Below are 21949 nucleotides of genomic sequence, written 5' to 3' on the forward strand. Positions count from 1 at the left end.
TTATTTCCCCAGGCCCTTCCTTTTTAGGTCTGCTTGAGTTGCTTAAGAACATAATAGGAGCCTGATGAATCAGGGCAATGGCCCATATAGTCCAGCATCCTGTTGTCACATTAGGTGAGCTTGCAAGCTAGACCAACACTCTGCCCACCTGCAATTCCCAGCACCTGCTATTCAGAATCATAATGCCTCTAACAGTTGAGGTAGAACATAGCCATGGTGGTTGGTAGCTGTCAATAGCCTTGCTCTCCTTGAATTTTTCTGAACTTCTTTTAAAGCCATCCAAGTTGGCGACCATCACTTTAGCCACCCTATCTCTTTATTGACTTGAGGAAAAAATTGGCTGCCCCTGCTTGAGGTGGAAACAGCAGCTGAAAGGCTTCTAGCCAGCAAACTTCCAAATGGATGAGAGAACGATTTTCACCTAAGAAGCCACCGCTTAAGGTGACTCAGCCTTGTGGTTATTTTAGCCTCCATAGTGAATCAAAGCTATTTGATTCCCTCTGTGCTCCTGAGTTCCTGCTTGGTGCTCTGGAAGCTGACTCATGGCTCTAGCAAAATCAAAAGAGCCAAGCAAATATTGTATACATTTTCTTTACTCAGCTGTACTTCCACAGCTAAATATAGCCCTGGCATGACACACTGCATTGGTTTGCACTCAGTTCACATTTCCAGGATTATTTACAGAATCACAAGGACTCTTTGAAGTGAAAGCACAGATTCCGAAGCAAAAATATGCATCGTAGGGGGAATTTCACAGCAAATTCAGCTTCCTGCCATGCCGAAGAAGACACCGCAACCTTACCTTCAAATGGAAACTGTATGCTATACAAAAAGATTAGTAAATCCCATGAGTAAATGCTTTCTCAAATTCAAGGGTACAGGCACTTTTACTTCGGACTTGTTGGGGAACGCTGATGACAGAATATATGTTAAAACTGCAGACCCATAGACTTAGAACATGGGTTGAGCTTGGCAGGAGTGAAGGAGTGGGGAAGGTGATTTGGAGGGGTGAACCTGCCTGTCAGAGTGCTGGATCCTGTTCCTGCCTCCTGCTCTAAGCCCTTTAGGGAACAGACACAACTCAGTGGTACAGCATCTGCTTTAGATGCAGATGTTGCCCAGTCCAATCCCCAACATCTCCAAACAGGACTGGCAATGTCTCCTGTCTCAAATCCCAAAGAGCTACAGCTTCCTATGCTTCCCCCACCTGACTACAGTGGAGTAAGCTAAAGTGGCTGGCCCAGATGGGCTGCTGGGAAAAAACTGCAGGCATATTATGAGTCCAGTTTCTCCTGTGCAGCGTATATCCACTTGAGGCAGAGCATTCCTCTTCTTTGCAGCTATTTGGTGCTACCTAGGTTTGAAATATGGGCTGCTGTCATAACTTGCAATTTGGCCCTAAGGCTGCACTCCTATGCAGATGCATTAGAAAGCAAACACCACTCAACACAGTCTTGGTTTATCATTAATGAATACATTAAGTTTTGTTGAAGTATTTCCTGAAGACATCAGTGTCCAAAGCTAAAAAGTGTGGGTCACTTACTCTCTGCCTCTTCCTGTCCCTACTCTGTGGTATTCTGATCACCTGTGTAATGAGTTTTAGTAAATAATTTTAAAAAGCAGTGGGGTTACTCCTGAGTACGGAGAGTTGGGTTGCACAACAGCAATGTATATCAGTGAGAGTAGCACCTGAATATTTGCCTTTAATATGTTATTTTTATTTGACTCTTAGAATGAGGGGATTAGGAAGGGCACTCAGTAACCCAACTATAGGGTAGAGCTGCTCTGAAGTTGAAAAGCTAAGCCAAAACCAACCAACCTTTTTGTTTCCATAGTTCCACCAAAGATCTCCAACATCTCATCAGATGTCACTGTGAATGAAGGCAGTAACGTGACCCTGGTGTGTATGGCAAATGGGCGCCCTGAACCTGTTATCACTTGGAGACACCTCACCCCTACAGGTAGGTAGCCTTGGTCTGTATCTATGTGCTTCTTATTGTTTCCTGTTTTGCACACCAGCAGAGGAAGTTTCAATGTAAAAACAGCCAGGAAAAGGTAAGCTCATTGGATCAACAAAGTGTTGATGGGTTGTTGTTTTTCTACATCAGACTGTGCCAGTCAACACTGGGACATTCTGCTTGCTGTTAGCAGCTGTTTTCATCTAATAGATGTGGTCTTTGTCATTGCAAATACAATATAGCAATAAGGGAACCTATCACTAGCCGCAGAAAAAGTGAAAAGGCCTTGCCCTTCTAATAATGAGTTCAAAGTGAGCCTTTCAAAATCACAAAATTGGCTTCTAGTATGGTGCCAATCGTCATTTCTTACCTGCAGTCTTAAGTCTCTCTATAGACTATTTTTGCAGATAGGTCATAGAAGAAAACAGGTTGGCTCCCCACCCCACCCCCACCCCCCGTTTTGTGTTACAAAAGAAGAGATGCTAGCAGGAATTCAATGAGTGCGAAACCAGCCAGGCCCAATGACCATTTAATTGTTCCTTTGATACTTTAATGTTGGTTGTCTTGGAAAGGGCACTGTCATTAGCCTGACCCACAGGGCAATCAGAATAGGGAGGTTGCTTTCTGATTATTTATCCTTTTAGCATTTATCTTAGACAGAAAAAGAACATGCTTATGGCAGTACTAAGAGCTTCTTGACACTGAAGCCTTCCAGACTAAGTGCTGCATCACACATTAATCAGCAACAAAACCAGGTTCATTATCAACTATGCACTCTATGTGAAGGCACAGCCAGTTTCTGATGAATATTTCTGTATGATGCATGTGTTTTCAATCAGCTGTTTTCAGAACGATGCTTAGCAAGACAAAACCTTATGTGCACACCTAAAAATGTAAAGTGTGAAGTGACCCCAAGATGATTCCACAGTGTTTTCATCTATATTATAACACACCCACACACACACAACCACATATGGCATATTTTAGCCTTATCATAAAATGGCAATGCAGATTCTAACTGTGCCCAGTGAAATTTTCCACACATGAGGGATAGGGAACCTATGTTCCTCCAGAAGTTGCTGAACAACAACTCCCATCATCCTCAGCTATTGAACATGACATGCAGGCTGGGGAGTTGTAGTCCAACAATATCTGGAAGGCCACAGGTTCCTTGCTGAACACCAGTACAATTAGTTCTGAATTCTCAGGTAAATGATAGTTATAGATCTGACTCTCCAAAATGTTCTTTTTTTAGGACAGTATGAACCCATTTGTAAATAACTGTCTTTTACATTACAAGGTGTGGTTTTTTCCTTGACCTGTACCAGTAATTTCCTTCCATTTTCAAGGGATGTAATTTCCATACATATTTGCATCCTATTAAGCTTTAGCAAGAAGATTTACAATTTTTCAAAGAATGTAGCAAGACGTGTGCAAATTCAACTTCTGACGGTGCCTACTCTAGCTCCCACATGTTATCAATGCTGATGATCCCAGCAGATGTGGGAGAGAATCAATTTCAATTCAGCAATTACCCCAGACGGACTCACAATTCACTCTTTAGGTGCCATTTCCTTTAGAAATGGATTCCGCTCTTATTCAGATTAGCGAAAAACACAAAATGAAACCCAGACCGTGTCTTCTGACTTCTGTCTTTTTAAGAATAAGAAATTTGACAATATGAGCCAAGGTGTTAGAGGAGATTAATGCTGTCATAGGAGAAATTTACAGAGCAAGAAATACTGTGAAATTAAACAGCAGGCACGGATCGGAAATTAGGAGGGAAATGGATGGGAATGGAAAAGTTGGAGATTAATTTTAGTTTAGTCACCCTTAAATCGGAGGGGGGATTGTCAAATTGTGAGCCAACCTTACAGTTTATACATAGGACTAAGGTAAACAGGGTTTCTGGGAAAGCCTCTCTGATTTTGCATGGCATGCATGCAGGAAGAAACTGCACCAGCTGTACTTTTGCCTGTCTTGCAACTATTAAAGAGCCCTTTCCACTCTTTAAAAAAAACCACCCCACCAAAGAAGCAAAGAATGAAGCAAAGATTATTCCATATGAAACATCTTAGAAGAGCAGTTTTTGAAATCAACTAATATATTTACAGTCCTCATGCAGAATGTCCCAGTTTTAATCCCCAACATATCGAAATAGGGCTCAGAGAAATCCCGACTAAAACCCTGAAGAGTCACTGCCAATCAGTGAAGACAGTACTGAACTAGGTGGAACAGTGGCTTAACTCAAGATAAGGCAGCTACTACCCCTACCAATGCTACTAACATTACTACTACCCCTAAGTAATACTAGTGACAGTGTTACATTTCTATCCCACCTTTTGTTCAAGATTAAGGCATCATGCATGGTATGTTCTGTCCTTTAAACTCTCACAACAACTGTGTGAAGTAGGTTACGCTGAGAGAAAGGGACAGGCTCAAGATCACCCTGTGAATTTCAAGATTGAGTGGTGGTTTGAAACTGGGGTCTCCCCAGCCCTGCTCTGACACTCTAGCCATTCATTACATTACGCTGGCTTTCAGAAGTAGTAGTAGCAGCAGCAGCAAAATGATAATAATCCAAAAGGCCTGGTCCTCTCCCATTGAAACAAGCTATATAATAAGCAAGGGAGGGAAATGCTGCCAAGAATAAATGGGGCGGAAGAAGGGAAGCAAGCCAACGAAAGAAATGTGAGCAAAGCAAGGCAGAGAGAATGTTTCCTCCACTGAATTCTGAAGTAACCAGCCGTTCCCTTCTGCCATTGCCAGTACTAGGTGCAACTGTGCCAGCTCCTGAGGTATGATTGGAAATGTGTTCTGTTTCCCACCCCCCTTAATTAAGTTATATGCTTGCAATCTGCTAACTTCCAAGACCTAATTTTGCTCCAAAGGGCTGCTCTCCCACAGCATTTTATTTTCTTCCTGCTTGGAATATTAGTCTTGCAACATTCAGACATCTCTTCTAATGTTACCGCGGAAGTCATTCCACATTGCGTACGGATCATTGGTGTGTATTACAGGAGTTAAGTGGATGCTCATTGCTTTGAAAATCTATCCTGGAGCCTTCATCATTTTTAAAGTTTCCTGCAAAGTAACCCTTTTTTTCTACTTGGGTATATTTCTGTATATTTCTGGATGACCACCCCTTCGTATCTGCTAAACTCATTTGCCAATATTTAGTTATTCTATGTTAGCAATGACCTTTATAATTGGTCTGTGAATGAAGCATGTGGCTTATTGCACTGATGTCTAAGGATAATACAAACAAAATAAAAATAACAAGACTATAGCAAATTCCAGTGAGTTTAAGTCCCAGCACCAAATCAGTATCAAACTCTGAATGTTAGATAGTCAGTCCCTTCACAAAACATTCAACTACTTAAAATAAAACCACAGCTGAGGTGCAGGTGTTCATTGCTTCTTTTTAGAATTATAAAGTACAGTTCAACCCTAGATGATTAGGAGACCCCCAGTGCTTCACTTCTATACTAAATGGTGCTTTTATACTGCCATTAATTGGAAGATAGATAGGAGAAAGTAAAGGCATATTTACATTCCCCCCCCCCCGCAACAAAAGTAGGGGGAATTGCTTTCCCCCCTTGTCTTTTCTTTTACCAGATATGCAAAATATACCAGACATTTTTTTTCTCTCACATCAGCCACCAGTTCCTCTAAGCCCATAAGCTGCCTGTAGCAAGCAGGCTTCCTCCCTGGTGAGATGGTTAAATTGTCACAGTTGCTGTCGACTGTAGCACAGAAGCCTGGGGTAAAGGGAGAGGAGCTGAGGTATGGGGAAAGAAGCCCTTTAATAATTCAGATGGCAAATATCAATGCAAATCAGCTTTAATTCTGGGAGGTATTCTGGTAATGAAAGCTGAAATGCCATTTCTCAGAATGACATCAGCCCCTGATTCATTCTTCATGACTGTTCTGCCACTTTTGTACGGTAAACAGATTGGTTTGGGATGAGCAAGCAGAGAAGAAAAACAACCGCACCTACTCAGCACAGTCATTGCCCTCTTCATATTCTGGGATGGTGAGCTTCAAAGCTTGGATGACCACCTTTTGTAGCACGTTCAGGGATTCCATGTTGGGCACAGTGATTACCAAAGCTAACCAAGCCGTGAATATTTCTGTAGCTCAAACGGCAGAACTTTCCTCTGTGGATCAGTCTTGTAATAAGGGTGGGCAGTAGGCAGCACTTGCCAGGGTTCAGGAGCCAACAAGTTTGAGGAAAGACAACTTCACTGCCAGAAATGTAAAAAAAATAAAAATACACTGAATGTTGAGAAGATATGGGAGTGAAATTGGAGGCTCCTTTCTAGTGGTTGTTGGGGATTTGGGGGGGGGAGATAATTAGGTGCCTCCATCTTCAGTTGAACTTCAATTAAAAGGGGGAAAAACTGTTTTGCCTGAGGCATCCCTGCATTTCAGGTGTTTAGACTAGATGACCATTGGAGTCCCTTCCAGCTGTACATTTCTATGAATCTATGCGTCAAACAAAAAGTTGTTCTATCATAACCTTAAATCCATATGAAATTCTTTTAGTTAGCTGTGGGGGAGGAGAGAATTGGCACCATATCCAATTTCTTACTGTGACAGTCAAATTATGGATAAGAAGGGGTGCTTTGTCAACAGTAGCCTCATTCTTCCTGTGCACATATTCTAGTGTTACCTCTTTCTAAGTGACTGGATATATATTGTGAATATTGTTTAACAGATGGGGTTTCCTCAGCTATTAATCTGCACCTATATTTTCATTATGCATTTGCATGCTCTGCAACTTATTGACACTTCCATTACAAGTTCCCTGTCTTTTTGTTTTTAAATGGAGTAGTTTCTAAGTTGCTGGGCCGAGATGTCATGTTCAGCATTTGCCCCAATTAGCTCCCTGTGTGCTTTCTTGAATCACTATTTGTAGCAGAAAGTCAGCTAAGTAGTTCCTGTGACAGTTAGCCTGGCCCGTTCCCATGCTAGCGACCAGACGCTTCTCCTGCATGAGGCAATGGCTTGTGGTGAAAATGCTCATTTGTGCAAAGAAGATACTGTGAGAAAGTGTTCTAAGCAATATATTAAATGTCTAGATAAAGGCCATATCAATATCTACCATGGGAGGCATTCAGGCTCATTAGCATGAGAAGTAATGTGAAAATGTCATACATACGCTATGTATGAACCACAACAGAAATCAGAGCCACTCCATATGTTTACCTACAATAAAATAGTTAGCTGGAAGATTCCATTCCCATTATTTACTTTCCCAATTCCTTTCCATGCAATACCAGTAATAGGACAAACGCTGCACCCAAATATCTGGGACAGGCAATTCAGTGCAAATCAAACCTTTCTAACTGGGCTTATCAAATATATTTGATCCATCTCTTTTTCAACAGTAATAATTCCTTAATCCCGTCTAGATAAAATACATATCCACATAGCAATGCTGGTGTGTGTGTGTGTGTGTGTGTGTGTGTGTACGCTCAATAAACAATGGACTTAATACAACCTCCCCACAAACTTTGTGCAAATAAATTAGGGTGAATGCTCCATAAACAGATTGTTGGGAAGAAAACCTAAACTTTTATTCAGCATTTATTCTTTTGGGGTCCATTGGGTATTACACTGAAGAAACAATAAATTCTCTAATGTGGTAAGAGTTATGGTCCAGTCCAGGCCAAATCTCGTATTTGCAGGTAATGAGTCATCTGTAAAAGCAAAGAGAAATTCAGGGCACCTTCGTTGAAAAAGGGTTACTCTAGTTATCTAGTTTGAGTTTAGTACAGCATTTGAGGCTGTGAGTGTTCAGAACTCAATACGATACTTCGATTAGGCAATTCAATTCACTGGGACAAAAGTAGCTTGAGGGGGCTTGTCTCTTTTTCTTTTTTGCTCTTGCAGAGGGGAAAAAATCATCTCTCCTGGTTTTTCAACTTTACATTGCATTCAAAGAAAACTAAAAGTTATGCTTTCCCATACACTGGACTCCCCCACAAGGCTTAGTATTAACCTGAGATGTCCCCGGGCAATGCAAAGGTCCAGCATAGACTACAGAGTTGAAAGAATCCATTTCTGACTTTGTGCAGCTGTTTCAAGTGGCGCTGCTTATCCCTACCTCTTCCTAGTAATTTGATGTAGTTAATTTGCTTCCACATACTTGATGGCGATGCCTTTGCTCAAAGTCCTCTCTTCACAAGCTGTTTAATCGTGGTTGGTAACGAGCTGCCTCTGACAAAGTTGCTGCAACTCATAGAGCTGCTTTTGGGACCTGAGCCTTAAAAGCTGCCACTGTAATCTGGTGTGCAGTTTTGTAGATATGATACTAATATCCAGTGTGGTGTAGTGGTTAAGAGCGGTAGTCTCGTAATCTGGTGAACCGAGTTCGCGTCTCTGCTCCTCCACATACAGCTGCTGGGTGACCCTGGGCCAGTCACACTCCTTTGAAGTCTCTCAGCCTCACTCACCTCACAGAGTGTTTGTTGTGGGGGAGGAAGGGAAAGGAGAAGGTTAGGCGCTTTGAGACTCCTTAGGGTAGTGATAAAGCGGGATATCAAATTCAAACTCTTCTTCATCCCATATTCTGACAGTACTCTGTCAGTCAACCTTCAAAGCATCAGGCAGGGTCTATATGCCCTGTGGGGTAACACACATTTCTGTATGGTTTGATGAGCTACAGCATGAGGGATTTCACCAGCAGGCATCGATAAGGAGCATACATAGGTTTTATTTTTTGTTGCATTGGGTTAGATGCACTTGTATGGTGTGCATTTATAGAAGGCAACACAGGGCATTTCCTATATCTTTTGCTTGATGATACAGTTATATTTGATACCATATTTAAAGATTTTGGAATTTTTAGGCTCTCAGTAAGTGTGGATATTATGGTTTTATATTGATGGTCTTTATCATAGTGGTTGGTGCTTTTCAGATTGCATTGATTGTCACATCTTTTGAATTGTTTTTGCAGACATTCCTTTGGTAAGGGTATGCATTTGACATCTGGTAGGGAGAGCGGTCTGTGTCAGGGTTGAACCAGAGATCCTATTTGTGCAGAGCATTTGTTCCTAACTAAGTTATGGGTTGTTTAAACCCACTGGTTTCAGAATTGTTTAATAGGACTTAAGACTACAACGCAGGTGTGTTGTTGTTTTTCTTCTCCTTTTGAGACACTGAATATGCTTGCAAACAGTCCCATCACTAAAGACTATAAAATCCCTGGCGATACACGTCACATGTATAATATTAATTCAGCTTGATGACTGATAGTCCATAGGCAACTCCATATATAGCTGATACATTGTTAAATGAGTCACACAATATTTAATGAGAACCCTTGTGAAAATCCGCTTCCATTAAAAAAATACTAATTAAAAACAAGTTTCTGACCCTTGTGGCTAGACATATGGATTTAAAAAATGCAGGGTGCACATGCAAAAGGCTTCATTATTGGGGTACGGGGCGAAATTAATACACATTATATAGAAATTTACCACTTTCTCATGGTTTTTTTTTAACAACAAAGCATGGAGTTTGTGCACTTTTTCAAAAACAAATAAAAATTTCTTAGATAAATGCATAATTTATTTTGAGACGAGATGAATTTCTGAAGTAAATTTAAAAGCTTCCATAAATAAGAAAACAGAAGAAAAGAAATGGAGCAAAACATTTAATTACTGCCCTGTCAATGTCTGTTTTTAAAAGCAAATTTCCTATCTTAATTATAATTGCATTCACATAATTGGGATGAGAGATGTCCTTAAAGTTTTTTAAAAGGGTGAAGCCCTCATGCATTCATCACCACTTCTAAATGGTTCCCCACTCCGTCACAGGAGGGATACTATGAAGCATCTGTGATGGGATTGTACTGTCCATGATTATGTATTTTCATTCTAAAGGTTTTTGTATATTTTTAAAGAGAGAAAGCAAGCCTAACTAGTATCCTCAAAATCTCTCTTTACAGTGAAAAAACTTTAGCACGAATAATGAAAATTTGGTTAGCAAGTGCTCAGTCTTCACCGATACTTATTTTCACTGTAGTTCAAATCTGTGCTGTCGGAAGGTCAGGGCTGCTTGCACAGGCAATTACTCTGGTCTCCTCCTGGTTTTCTTCCTAGCTGCTCTGAATCCTTTCACTTCTGCTCCTGCTGTGCCGGTTGGTTTATCCAGAACCATGCGATTAGAGACAAAAAGCTCTCTCTAGCAATGGATATCTGCCCAGGAAGACATCATTCATTCACCTGAATTGTGGGACTAGCTAACCTTCATGCATGGTACAAAAATACTGGCACTAGATTCTCCAGCAGGGACTTTGAATTACACAGTAAGAACAGCCTTTTGCAAACTGAGGGACTAGGGACCTTTGAGAACGTGCAACGTGTGACTACTAAATAGGCATAGGGGGAGGCAAGAAGCCTGGTTCCTTACTTACACATGTATAATAATAATAATAATAATAATAATAATAATAATAATAATAATAATTTATTTATACCCTGCCCATCTGGCTGAGTTTCCCCAGCCACTCTGGGCGGCTCCCAATCGAGTGTTAAAACAATACAGTATTAAATATTAAAAACTTCCCTAAACAGGGCTGCCTTCAGATGTCTTTTAAAGATAAGATAGCTGCTTATTTCCTTGACATCTGGTGGGAGGGCATTCCACAGGGTGGGCGCCACTACCAAGAAGGCCCTCTGCCTGGTTCCCTGTGACCTCACTTCTCGCAATGAGGGAAACGCCAGAAGGCCCTCAGCACTGGACCTTAGTGTCCGGGCTGAACTATGGGGGTGGAGATGCTCTTTCAGGTATACTGGGCCGAGGCTGTTTAGGGCTTTAAAGGTCAGCACCAACACTTTGAATTGTGCTCGGAAACATACTGGGAGCCAATGCAGATCTCTCAGGACTGGTGTTATGAGGTCCTGGTGGCCACTCCCAGTCACCAGTCTGGCTGCCGCATTCCGAATTAATTGCAGTTTCCGGGTCACCTTCAAAGGTAGCCCCACGTAGAGCGCATTGCAGTAGTCCAAGTGGGAGATAACTAGAGCATGCACCACTCTGGCATGACAGTCCACGGGCAGATAGGGTCTCAGCCTGCATACCAGGTGTACTGGTCTGTACAAATGCACGTACAGATTATGCACATGTAGGCTCGTCTGCCTATTTGGGCGCCCTGCTTTATTTTAGAGGCTCCATGCATGCACATTGCATGTGTATTGGTTTTGTGCAAACAGAACACTGAATCTTTGTAGGTTGAGCATGGGGACAGCCTCTCCAATTCTACTTACCAAATACACATATGCATCAACATACACACACGGCGGCTGCGTAAACACATACTCATTTGTAGTTCAAAACAGTAGTTTTCTCAACCTGGAATCGTTCATTCATGTCTTCAATATGCTGCTTTCAATAAAGATTGAAGAGCCTGCTGTCCACAAGGGTGGGTGTTGTTAGTTGTTTGAAAACACTCCCCATGTTTAAGTTACTCACAGTTTTTCCCTTCCTGCACATGCCTCAGGTGAAAGAAGAAGGAAGTGGTGATTGTGCTCTTGGTGTATGCCCACCCACAACTGGGCAGGTGTGCATACAGCTCCCATTGCTGGGGCCACCTGTTTTTTTTCTGATGGACACATTGCAAGGTACTGCATAATAAATCTGCAATAAGCTTGTATTTTCATAATGAAACTAGTTTCTCAGTAAGTGCTTTTCTGGGGTAAAATAAAGAGCAATAAATCTAGATTGTGTGTGGACTATGTAGAAAAAGCAAGCACTCATTCTCCATTGATTCTATTATAAAAAGTGTGCATGCAGCCACAAAGGAGTGATAGCATGTACTGAGATGACATCCTCTTCTGCCTGCCAACCGAAGCAATTATAAAGGCATATAAAATATCCACTTCTTCAGCAGTGTTTTGTATGTTTAGGGTAACAGATCCTATGCTACTACCCTCTCTTATGGCCAAGATTTTTTTACAACGAATATAAAACACATTCATATATGCTATATAAAGAAGTAGGGGGCAAATTAAGAAAGGAAAATGTGTCCTCTGTATTTAACTGCTCCAATTTAAGCATAATTCAACGGGCTTCCCATAAAAATGAAATGGAGAGACTTCGTTCCCTCCCATATCCGTAACGTGTATCCTCTTCTGCTTGAACCTGGCAGGCTTTCTTTTCTCAGCAGGTAGGGGAAGATGAGTTGTTATAATAAGAAGGAAAAGTTTAGGATAGCGGCCTCAGGCGTGCTTTCTTAAAAAGAGGGTTGTTTTTTTAATTATTTCATCTCATTTTTAGTTCGTTTTCCCCCTCCTGAGTCTCTGATTCGTTTTCTCTATATCAAAGCAGGGACTACCAGTAGCTCTTTCTAGGGCTCCCCCTCCCACACCAGAAAATGCACTTTCAGCCTTGCCCTGGCAAACACCCCTATGCATGCCTTCCTGACGGTACCCAGGAAGTCCTTGAAAGCTTCTGTATGCTTCTCCCTTGCAAGTTCTCCCCATTACCATGAGCAGCAGCACCCTGAGTCGAAAAGTGACTCAACATTTGCCTGCTAGGTTCAATGTTGGCTAGAAAACATGCTGGCAGGAAGGTTTTTTGTTTTGTTTTTTGGTTGAAACACATACAGGATTCAGAAATAATTGAGCTGGACTCTGAAGTCTCTGAGGTGCAGAAGGAGAGGAAAGACAGAAAGATTAATTCCCTTCCTATTGGAGAACTAAGGCAGTGTTCTGATTTATGACTCACAGGCTTCCCAATCCCTCTCTAAACTGTGCTCTTAAATATGCCCTCATTTCGGGATGCTACAGTCTGTTATATGAAACTAATGAGAAATAGAACTTTATTTGTCACATAGGGCAGCTTGCAGGAGCCCAGAGAGATGAACTGCGCTTTTGTTTCTGTTACTGAGACCTTGATCAGAAAATCGCTTCATGCCTGTTCGATTTCGGGCTCATTCGCACAACCTTTTTTTACATGGGGCAAAGTCCGTATGAGTTAGCTATTTCAGCAGGTCTGGCTTATTGAATGATTCTGCAAGACTGTTTGGTAAAAGGAATAAAACTGCAGACCCCAGATATGCCAATAAACAATTCTGGAGGCCATTACCATAAAGCATAACATCAACAAATGATGCATTTACAGAAATGGGTCTGGGGTTATGAGGCATATAAATCAGATATATTAGATCACAATCCAGCCCTTGTTGTGGCACATGCTGGGGACAGGCAATGGTTCAGACAGAAGGCACTTACAGAGCAAGGTAGTATTAGATGGCCCAAGCAACTAACCCAAGTAGCATGTTCAGAGAAAATGGGATGTTTTCCATTAATTAATGGGAAATGACAGCAGAGAGATGGAGGAAAACAGAGAAAGGGATGTAGTTCTTTGAGTGACAGTGCTAGCATCCAATCGGGGAATTTACTAGACTCACATTTTTACTTCTAACTGCAGTGGTTTGGATTGGGGCATAGAAAGAATATATCAGAATCACAAGTTTCTCTGCTCTTTGAAAATATATCTGTCTGGCAGCAGCACCCCCCAAAGAGGGTTCACATCAATGTTTGGCCATCTCTGTCCCACCAGTGCTAGATGCTATTGGATAGTTTTCTTGCTTTATTGTTGGCGCCCAGCCACGCTTCCCTTGGGCATTTCTGCAACTTCTGTTTACGCAGTGTGGCCGTAAAGCAATTAGCAGAGTTACACAGCGGTCGTGTGTCGAAAGAGCAGTAAATCAGTCCCAAACGTTTCTTCTGTCCTAATATCTCTTTATTGGCACAAAAATAGCGTATTTACAAACTCCAACTTCCATCTGAGTTAAGCTGCATCTTCTCTCTCTGCTTGCAGCGTCGTAACAGACTGCTTTCGATTTCCACTTAGTACACAGCATTCCAAGCTGTTTGCGTCACGTCCTGGCTTACTTCCCTTGTAAGCGCCTCCTCTCAGGCTCGAGGCATAGAAGGTTAACCCTTCACTACACCCAACAGATGCTCCTGTTTCCATCAGCTTCCACCAGAGCACCAATAAATTCACTTATTCTGGATCTTCTAGATGTTAGTAGTGAAATGCACCTTCTGTGGCTCTGTCCTATGCAGTTCCTCTTGCACAAGGGTGGAGAACATATGACCCTCCAGATATTTGCTGGACCATAATTCCCTAGCCATTGGCCATGCTGCCTGGGGTGGATGGGAGTTAGAGTCCAACACTGGCTAGGTGGTCACTGGTTCCCCACACTTGCTCTAGCTCTGTCCACCTGGTACGGCGAGGGCATCAACCTCCTGCTGAAGGCATATTGAATGATCTCTACTGTTGCACTTCCAACAAAGGGGTGGGAATGATGGTCTCAATCCCTCCCGTCTCCATTTTGTTGTGTGGACATGCCTTATGTTAAAAGCCTAGTTGTCACTGACATTTTTTAATAATAATAATAATAATAATAATAATAATAATAATAATAATATATTATTTATTCCCCAGCCACTCTGGGCAGCTTCCAACAAAACACTAAAATGCAATAACCTATTAAACATTAAAAGCTTTCCTAAACAGGGCTGCCTTCAGATGTCTTCTAAAAGTTTGGTAGTTATTTTTCTCTTTGACATCTGATGGGAGGGCTTATACCACTTCAGGCTCTGCATTAAAAAAACAAACAAAAAACCTCTCTATTCATATAGAAAACTGGATGTCAAGGATAAGAGTTATAGTCTACGTGGGAGGATTTTTTATTTTATTTTATTTTATTTTGCATATGCAGAATTATTTAATCATGTGAAGCCCCTTCTCTAATCTCAAGCCCAGAGACAGATTTGCCACCTCAGAGGATTAAAGGCTAGGAGCACGGGAGCTGGAAAAGGTTCATTTTGGCCACAGCATTCATAGGGAGCAGCACACTTAAGAGCCGTTGTTAATACAGGTAATGGGGACCTTGGAAAGGCTAATCTATTGATCAAGAGTGATTTCAATTATTCTGCTATTGAGCAGATTCATGGGAGAGTAGTCAGGAAAGGCAAAAGGGTCCTGGAGGCAAGACTCTCACCTCTTCTGTATTTGTTTTTCTGAGCATTTGACAAAAATCAATTCCTTGTCCTGAGTTTTCTGCCTGGGACACAAGCCAAGGAAAGGCAGGCAAGCTAGAAGTTCAGACAAGAAGGAAGAAAAGCAAACAGATGCATTGGATGATAAGAAAGCTTTGTGTTCAGCACATCACAGTATGTGCCTTGTGCTTATCCCTTATCAAATACTTATGGAGGTCCAGAGCATTGCTGTTGTCTGCCGATGTAAATGCAGACCAGTGCATGGGATTTTCTTTTCTTTTCTTTCTTTTTTAAAGATGAGGGCATTTTTGGCTTGGATAGTGTTCCTTCCAATCCAACCAGGGAGTCTAAACAGGAGGAATAGTCCTAACTGAAGCCAAAGGCATCTACCCAGAGATAAATGAGATGTAAGATGGATAAAGCAGATGGACATGTCATTTCAAGCTGGTGGGTCAATGCTGGGAAATCCATCTGTAGCAGATGAAGAAAAAAGGTGACTGATGGAGCAGCAAGGATAGGAATAAAGATCAAGGTGCAAAGAAGATAGTTATTAGAGGTAGAGAGATCAGCCTAATTCTGTCCCATTTCATTTTCATTGACATTCAGTCTACCATCTGCTCCATCCTGTTTTGCATGGACTTTTTAAAAGAATATATGAAATTAGCCATATCGATTTGCATGCTGTCATAGGGAGGGTTATGTTGTTGTTTTGTTGGGCTGCGTACGTAGTAAAGGGGAGCCACACCGGGGTGAAGGCATCCTCTTTTGTTTGTCCCCATGCTAATTTTGATTTGTTGGTTAGCTATTCTAGTTGGGAATGTTTCCTATACAGCTTGGTACCAGTGGTCTATGTTCACTCCTGACAGGTCCCTCCAGTGTCTAGTTATGATGCTCCTAGCTGCTTAGATCAGGTGGCTTATGGGTTCTTTGTAGTGTGAATGTGCATTGTTGGCTTGTAAAATATATAATAGGACCAGTTCTGGAGTTGCTTCTAACCCCTCCCTCTCTCACACACAAATAAAACTCACTGCCATCAACCAAATGCAACCAACCATGCCCTGGTCTCCCCAATCTCTCTCAATGCCAATGAAAACTAATAAAATTATAGATGAGGAACCTATCCATGCAACGCTGACACAAAAGCCCCTCACATACACTATGTAAAAGAATGGAAGTTTACTATCCCCCTTCTTTCCCCCCCTCTCTCTCCCCACCTTTCTTCTCCCCCAACCTCATACTGCCTATAACAGTAGTGTCTCACGTCGAATGTAACTGATCTTTAGAAAGAACTCTGTGAATTGAAAACTTTTGTTGCTGAAGAAAACCTTTAATAAAAAGAATTTTTAAAAAAGAAATTACAAAGCATATATGAAAAAATGTAAGCATTATTTGTATTCATGTTTATATACACTTCCCCAAAATAGATATTTTCCAATGCTTTTCAGTGTGCTTTCCCATAAAATATGTATTTTGTACACATTTAAACCATAAAATCCATATTTCCATGCATCAAAACTGCATTACAAAATCTGGAGACGTGTGAAATCCAATTGGGAGTTCCAGTATCTTAAGGGCACCAAACAAATTCCTTCTTCATCTCTAACTCTAAGCAAAGGAAAGGTCAATGAATGAGCACAAGGGGTCTTTTGACAACCAGGAGATAAGACTGCATTCATACTGGTTATCCACAGCAATCAGGAAAAAGAAGACCACAGGCCTTTTGTATAGACCAGAGTATAGACCAGAGTATAGACCTTTTGTCTATAGCCAAGATAGCTAAGGAATCCACCCTAGCACTCAGCTTTCACGTGCTGTTGGGGAAGCAACTCTCAGGCCAAATCTAGGAGCATACAATCAACAGATCAGAATCTTTGACACAGCCTTCTGTTGCTCACACAACAACCAGGATGCCTAACACAAACTATGTGAACTAGACAGGACATGCAGTAGTGGTGAGGAATCTGAAATGGAAAAAATATGCATGGCATGGAGAAAATAGATGGAGATTTTTTTTCTTCCTCATAATCTGAGGACATCCAATGAAGCTGAATGTTGGAAGATTCAGGACAGATATTGTATTGTTCCATGTATAACATGCCCCCATATATAAGACAACCCCTATTTTTTGGACCGCAACAAAAAAAATGGGGTGGGGGGAATTGCACAAAGTTGTTGAACTTTTTTTTGGAGGGGGGGAGATTTCCCAGAGTTGTTGAGCAAATCACACGCAGCAGGCCTTGCGGCAGCAACCAATCAAGCATCCAATCTCCTGCTGCCTGCTGTCACCAATCATGTATAAGGCGATCCACAATTTAGGATTATTATTTCTAAGGAAATAATATCGTCTTATACACAATATTGCATAGTTATGTATGGCCCAACAGACTTTCAAAGAGGTTTTGATAAATTCATGGAGGAGAAGGCTATCAAAGTCTACCAGCCATGATGGCTATGATCTGCCTCCACCGTTGGAGGCAGTAATGCTTCTGAATATCAGCTGTTGGAAACCACAGGAGAGAGTGATGTTGTGCTTGAATCCTGCTTGCAGGTTTCCCATGGGCACCTGTGAAAACAGGATGCTGGATGGGCTATTAGCCTGAACCAGAAAGTCTCTTCTTATGTTCATACTTTTGCAATAGCTTAAATTATTGCACGCCACCCCAATTTCCGAGCGAGATTCCAGGGCTTGCAGGCACTTACCCAGGGTTCATGTTTCCTTTGGGGAATGAGGCACAGTGGATACGGTGCTGGATATGTGGTTTATTTACATATAGATACAACCAGAGCCTACAAAGAACAGGTTCACAGCATTGACACCCCTAAAAGGTCTTGTTTCTGCCATAGCCGCAGCCTTGGATTCTAACAGAACTCAGACATTGCACTCAAACGCTGCTCTGACTCTCTCTCTCCAGCTTGCTGCTTTACTTCTAGGTCACATCACAACTCTAAACTCTGGTTTTGTCCTTCTCTCTGTCTGAATTGCCCACCCATTAGCCATATCCCACAGAGCACCTTCCTTTGTTCTCCTTACACCTCACCAGGAGGTGAGTCTGACTATTCCAAAAATTAGAAGCCTTGATTAAATTCTGACACTTGCTGGATCCAGGGATTAGAGGAGGCTGGCACACAACTTAACACCCCAAATTCATAACAATACAAACAACTAGTATTAATCTCCATGGGCTTCTATTCCCCCAAGACAAAGTTGTAGGAAGCAGATTCTAACAGCTATGAATTTTCTGGTATTCTGATAAAATAAAATTGCAGCATGGATATAGGTAAGTGACTCATAATATGAAGTACGTTTTGTGATATAATTATAACCTTCTGGTAGAATAACCACAGCAGTGATGTACTCGTTTAAAAGTTGTTTCACTCTGAAGACTGCCTTTCTATTACTGTCTTAGTTTTTTTTAAAGTGTGGCAATCATATTGAGAGAGAGAAAAACCCCACATCTTTTAGCCTTAAACAAAGTATTATCTATTAAGAAGAGCTACAAAATCAGTTTTTGACCTATCCTATGTTTGGATATACCGTTTTTTTTTGTTCTATAAGACTCACTCTTTCCCTCCTAAAAAGTAAGGGGAAATGTGTGTGAGTCTTATGGAGTGAATGCAGGCTGCGCAGCTATCCCAGAAGCCAGAACAGCAAGAAGGATCACTGCTTTCACTGCGCAGCAATCCCTCTTGTTGTTCTGGCTTCTGAAATTCAGAATATTTTTTTTTCTTGTTTTCCTCCTCCAAAAACTAGGTGCGTCTTATGGTCTGGTGCGTCTTATAGAGCAAAAAATACAGTAGGTATTGCTTGAATGAAAATTGGAACACAGGTTTCAATATTCACTGATGCTCTCAAATGCCATTGCAATAAACAAGGTTGGTTGGTCCTGCCATTAGCCGGAGTGAAGGCATTGCCTAAGGCAACAGATTTTGGATCCTGGGTGCACATTACTTAAAACATAGCTAAGTATTTCTTTTTCACAATTGGGATCCAAGCTGGCTTGGGGGGAAAGGCATCAAAATGCAGTAGTGTATTTCATAAGAAACAGCAGGATAGATGTGGATTGTGGCTTTTGTCATGTGTACTATAATTCTAAAACTAGTGGTGGGAGGGCACCAGATGTAGAGTAACCAGGAGTGTGTGCATAGCCTGGGTGCCATGAAAAGGCAGAAAATTGTTGGCTGTTTTAATTTATTTTTTATTGTATTTTCAATGCCAGGAAGGGGAAGAGACGCTTGTGGAATTTTCTGCTTCGGGAGCCGAAACAACTTGGCCGGCCTTAGGTTCTGTACACCTTCACTTGAAGCAGCTGCAATTTGCTGCTCTGCCTCAGGCAGGAAAAAAGTATTGGGCTGACTCATGCTACATCTGCTCTGGGACTTGAGCAATTTTAAGAGGACAGTAGACAAGTCACAGATATAGGGAGGAGGTATCTGAACCAAACTGGAAGATCCAAACAGCCTGGGTACAAGACAAATGGGGGGGGGGGGAACAAGCCAAAGGAGGGGGGAAATAGTGAGCAGCTGTGGAAATAGTGAGGGTTGGACTCGATGGCCCTTGTGGTCTCTTCCAACTCTATGATTCTATGATTCTATGATCAAGGGAGCTTCTTAATTATCTGTCATAGGAGTTATTTCCCCAAGGGTCAGAGAAGTGAAGAATACAAACAAAAGAGTGTTCTTTTAGGATGTGGCTAGGGAATTGGTATTTAATAGACCCAAACAAATGTATGCAGCATCAAATTCTGAACTTGATATTATATAAGGGTAAAGTGTGATAATGAATACCTCATACTAACCTTTGCCAGCCTGATGTCAACCACATGTTTTGAATTACAGTCCCAGCTTACACAACTATGCTGGCTGGGAGTTATAGTTCAAAACAGCTGGAAAACATCAGGTTGGCAAAGGCTGCCTTATTCTGTATGTTGCTAGTAGCATTCCTTTTGTATGGTTCTTTCAGGATTGGGGGAGAAAATTCAATTCAAGTTCACATTCAATAGTGAACCCAACCTAATTCGCACTTTCTGAAACAATAGCCAAACCAAAGCTCAACCATCCTTCAAAATGTGTGCTTCTCCAAATGCTATTATCCAACCAAGTAATATGCACAAAGATGTATATGCTAGGTTAAAGTGCACATAGAAAATTATATATTCATGAATATATATATATATATATATATATATATATATGCGGCATACAAAACTGTATTATATTAGGGAAAATTGATTTGCAAAAAATGTGTACATAGGGCAAAATGGAATACAAAAATGTGTATATTTGAAGAAATTTGCACTAAAATGCTGATGATTTCCATGAGGACTTTAAAAAAACTACCACAAGCTGATGTGAAAATATGAAGAACTGAATTTAAGATTGGACAAAAAATAAGAAACTGATGGAAACTGAAATTGACAGATTCACCCATCTCTAGGTTCTTTGAGAGACACTCATGGCTCATGAATCAGTTCAGATATCATGCTTTGGTTATTTATGGTTAACTGATACTTGGTATGCACTTGGTGGTATTGAAGCATAAGAAGACACCAAGTGTTCTGTTGGATCACATTGTGAGCCAGCATTCTGATTCCAACCACATCCCAGGATGGATTGAGAACCAGGACTATTGTGGTTCTCTACAAAGCTCTCCACTTTCACATCTGAATATACCATTTTCTATAGGCTCTTTTCTCCACATTAGGTTCTCTGTCATAAGGGCAGATAGGAAAACACTAGTGGAAATGGCAGAGATTCAGCTGAGAAGCCTTGTGTTTGAATGCTACCACAGCCATGATCTCACTTGGTTCCCTTTGGAAGTACTAAAGCCCTATTCACTTGTTACCCCCTCCCACTGCATGCATGTAGTGAATGCGTAACAGAGAATAAAAACATTCATGGAGGAAAATCAATGGAAACAAATCCTGATTGGGTGCTGATCTTTCTTTCACTCACTCTCTCTCTCACACAGACAAACACATGCATACACACGCCAAGGCCAGGTTAATGATTTCCTTGGAGACTTCTGGGATCAATGAATGGAGTTTGTTTTAAAGGAATGAGCTTTGTGCTGGAGGTTTTGCAACTTGTGCTAATGAGAGGCTGTCTATCAAACTTAAGTGGCATCAAGTGACTCAGAACAAGAGCTCTTGGGCGTTAAATGGTTCCTACCAAATACCAAAGCCATTATCGTGATTGGCTGTTATGGCCCTCTAAACAGCAAAAGTGATTAAATTGGTCGTTATGAAACCCTGAAGATGCATAATTATGAAAAATACAGCTTGAGTGCAAGCGTATTTTCATCTCTAGGCTGCTTTCTATCTCAAAGAGGAAGAGATACCAGAATGTTTTATATGCAGAAGTTGTATTATTCAGAGGTTCAAGGACCAGAAAAGCCCCTCGAGCAGCACAGAAGGTTTACCAAGAGGAAGAGAATTCATACATTGAGTGTGCAGTCACAACCACAGTTCATCTACGGCCAGTGATTTCATTATCATACATGTGATCCCCAGGCGGTTACCCATCCAGTCACTGTCCAAACACAGACCAGTGTCTGATTTCGGATGGTGTGGGTGGTTGCCCTGCACAGGACGCCGAGTCAAAGGGGCTAACAACAACAACAACAACAACAACAACTAGTACCTACTGAGAAGATCCACAAAAAGCAACTGAATCAAAAGGAATTCTTGTGAAAATAAGAAATATGGGGGGAAGCAAAATTTGTCCTTTCTAAGAGTGCCATATTACCAAAGTCTGCCCCTGCACAGACCACCTTAGCTTCAGCATACCATGGGAAGCTGAAATTACATTTATATCCTTCCTTTCCTGAGGCAGAGTTCCTATCCAGGTTCCTACATTATGTAAATAACAATGGAGTTATCACATGGTTGCTGTTCTCCCATGTGACTTGATAAAGCTATGTTGGGAACAGGTAAGGTGCAGGGTGCATGTTCCAGAAATAAATAAATAAAT

The 21949-nt window shown here is 41.4% G+C and overlaps 1 protein-coding gene across 1 annotated transcript in view; it reads left to right on the forward strand.

Annotated features, from left to right (window-relative positions):
* LSAMP (limbic system associated membrane protein) overlaps positions 1-21949 on the forward strand; it is a gene marked incomplete at its 5' end in the record, with an annotated part of 235479 nt that overhangs the window by 77609 nt on the left and 135921 nt on the right. Inside the window, one exon of the mRNA XM_081003904.1 lies at positions 1836-1961. Coding sequence (XP_080860030.1) covers positions 1836-1961 — 126 coding nt within the window. The remainder of the gene's footprint in view (positions 1-1835; positions 1962-21949) is intronic.

This window comes from Podarcis pityusensis (genome assembly GCF_964106645.2).
Source record: "Podarcis pityusensis genome assembly, chromosome: 4".
NCBI classification, from domain to species: domain Eukaryota; kingdom Metazoa; phylum Chordata; class Lepidosauria; order Squamata; family Lacertidae; genus Podarcis; species Podarcis pityusensis.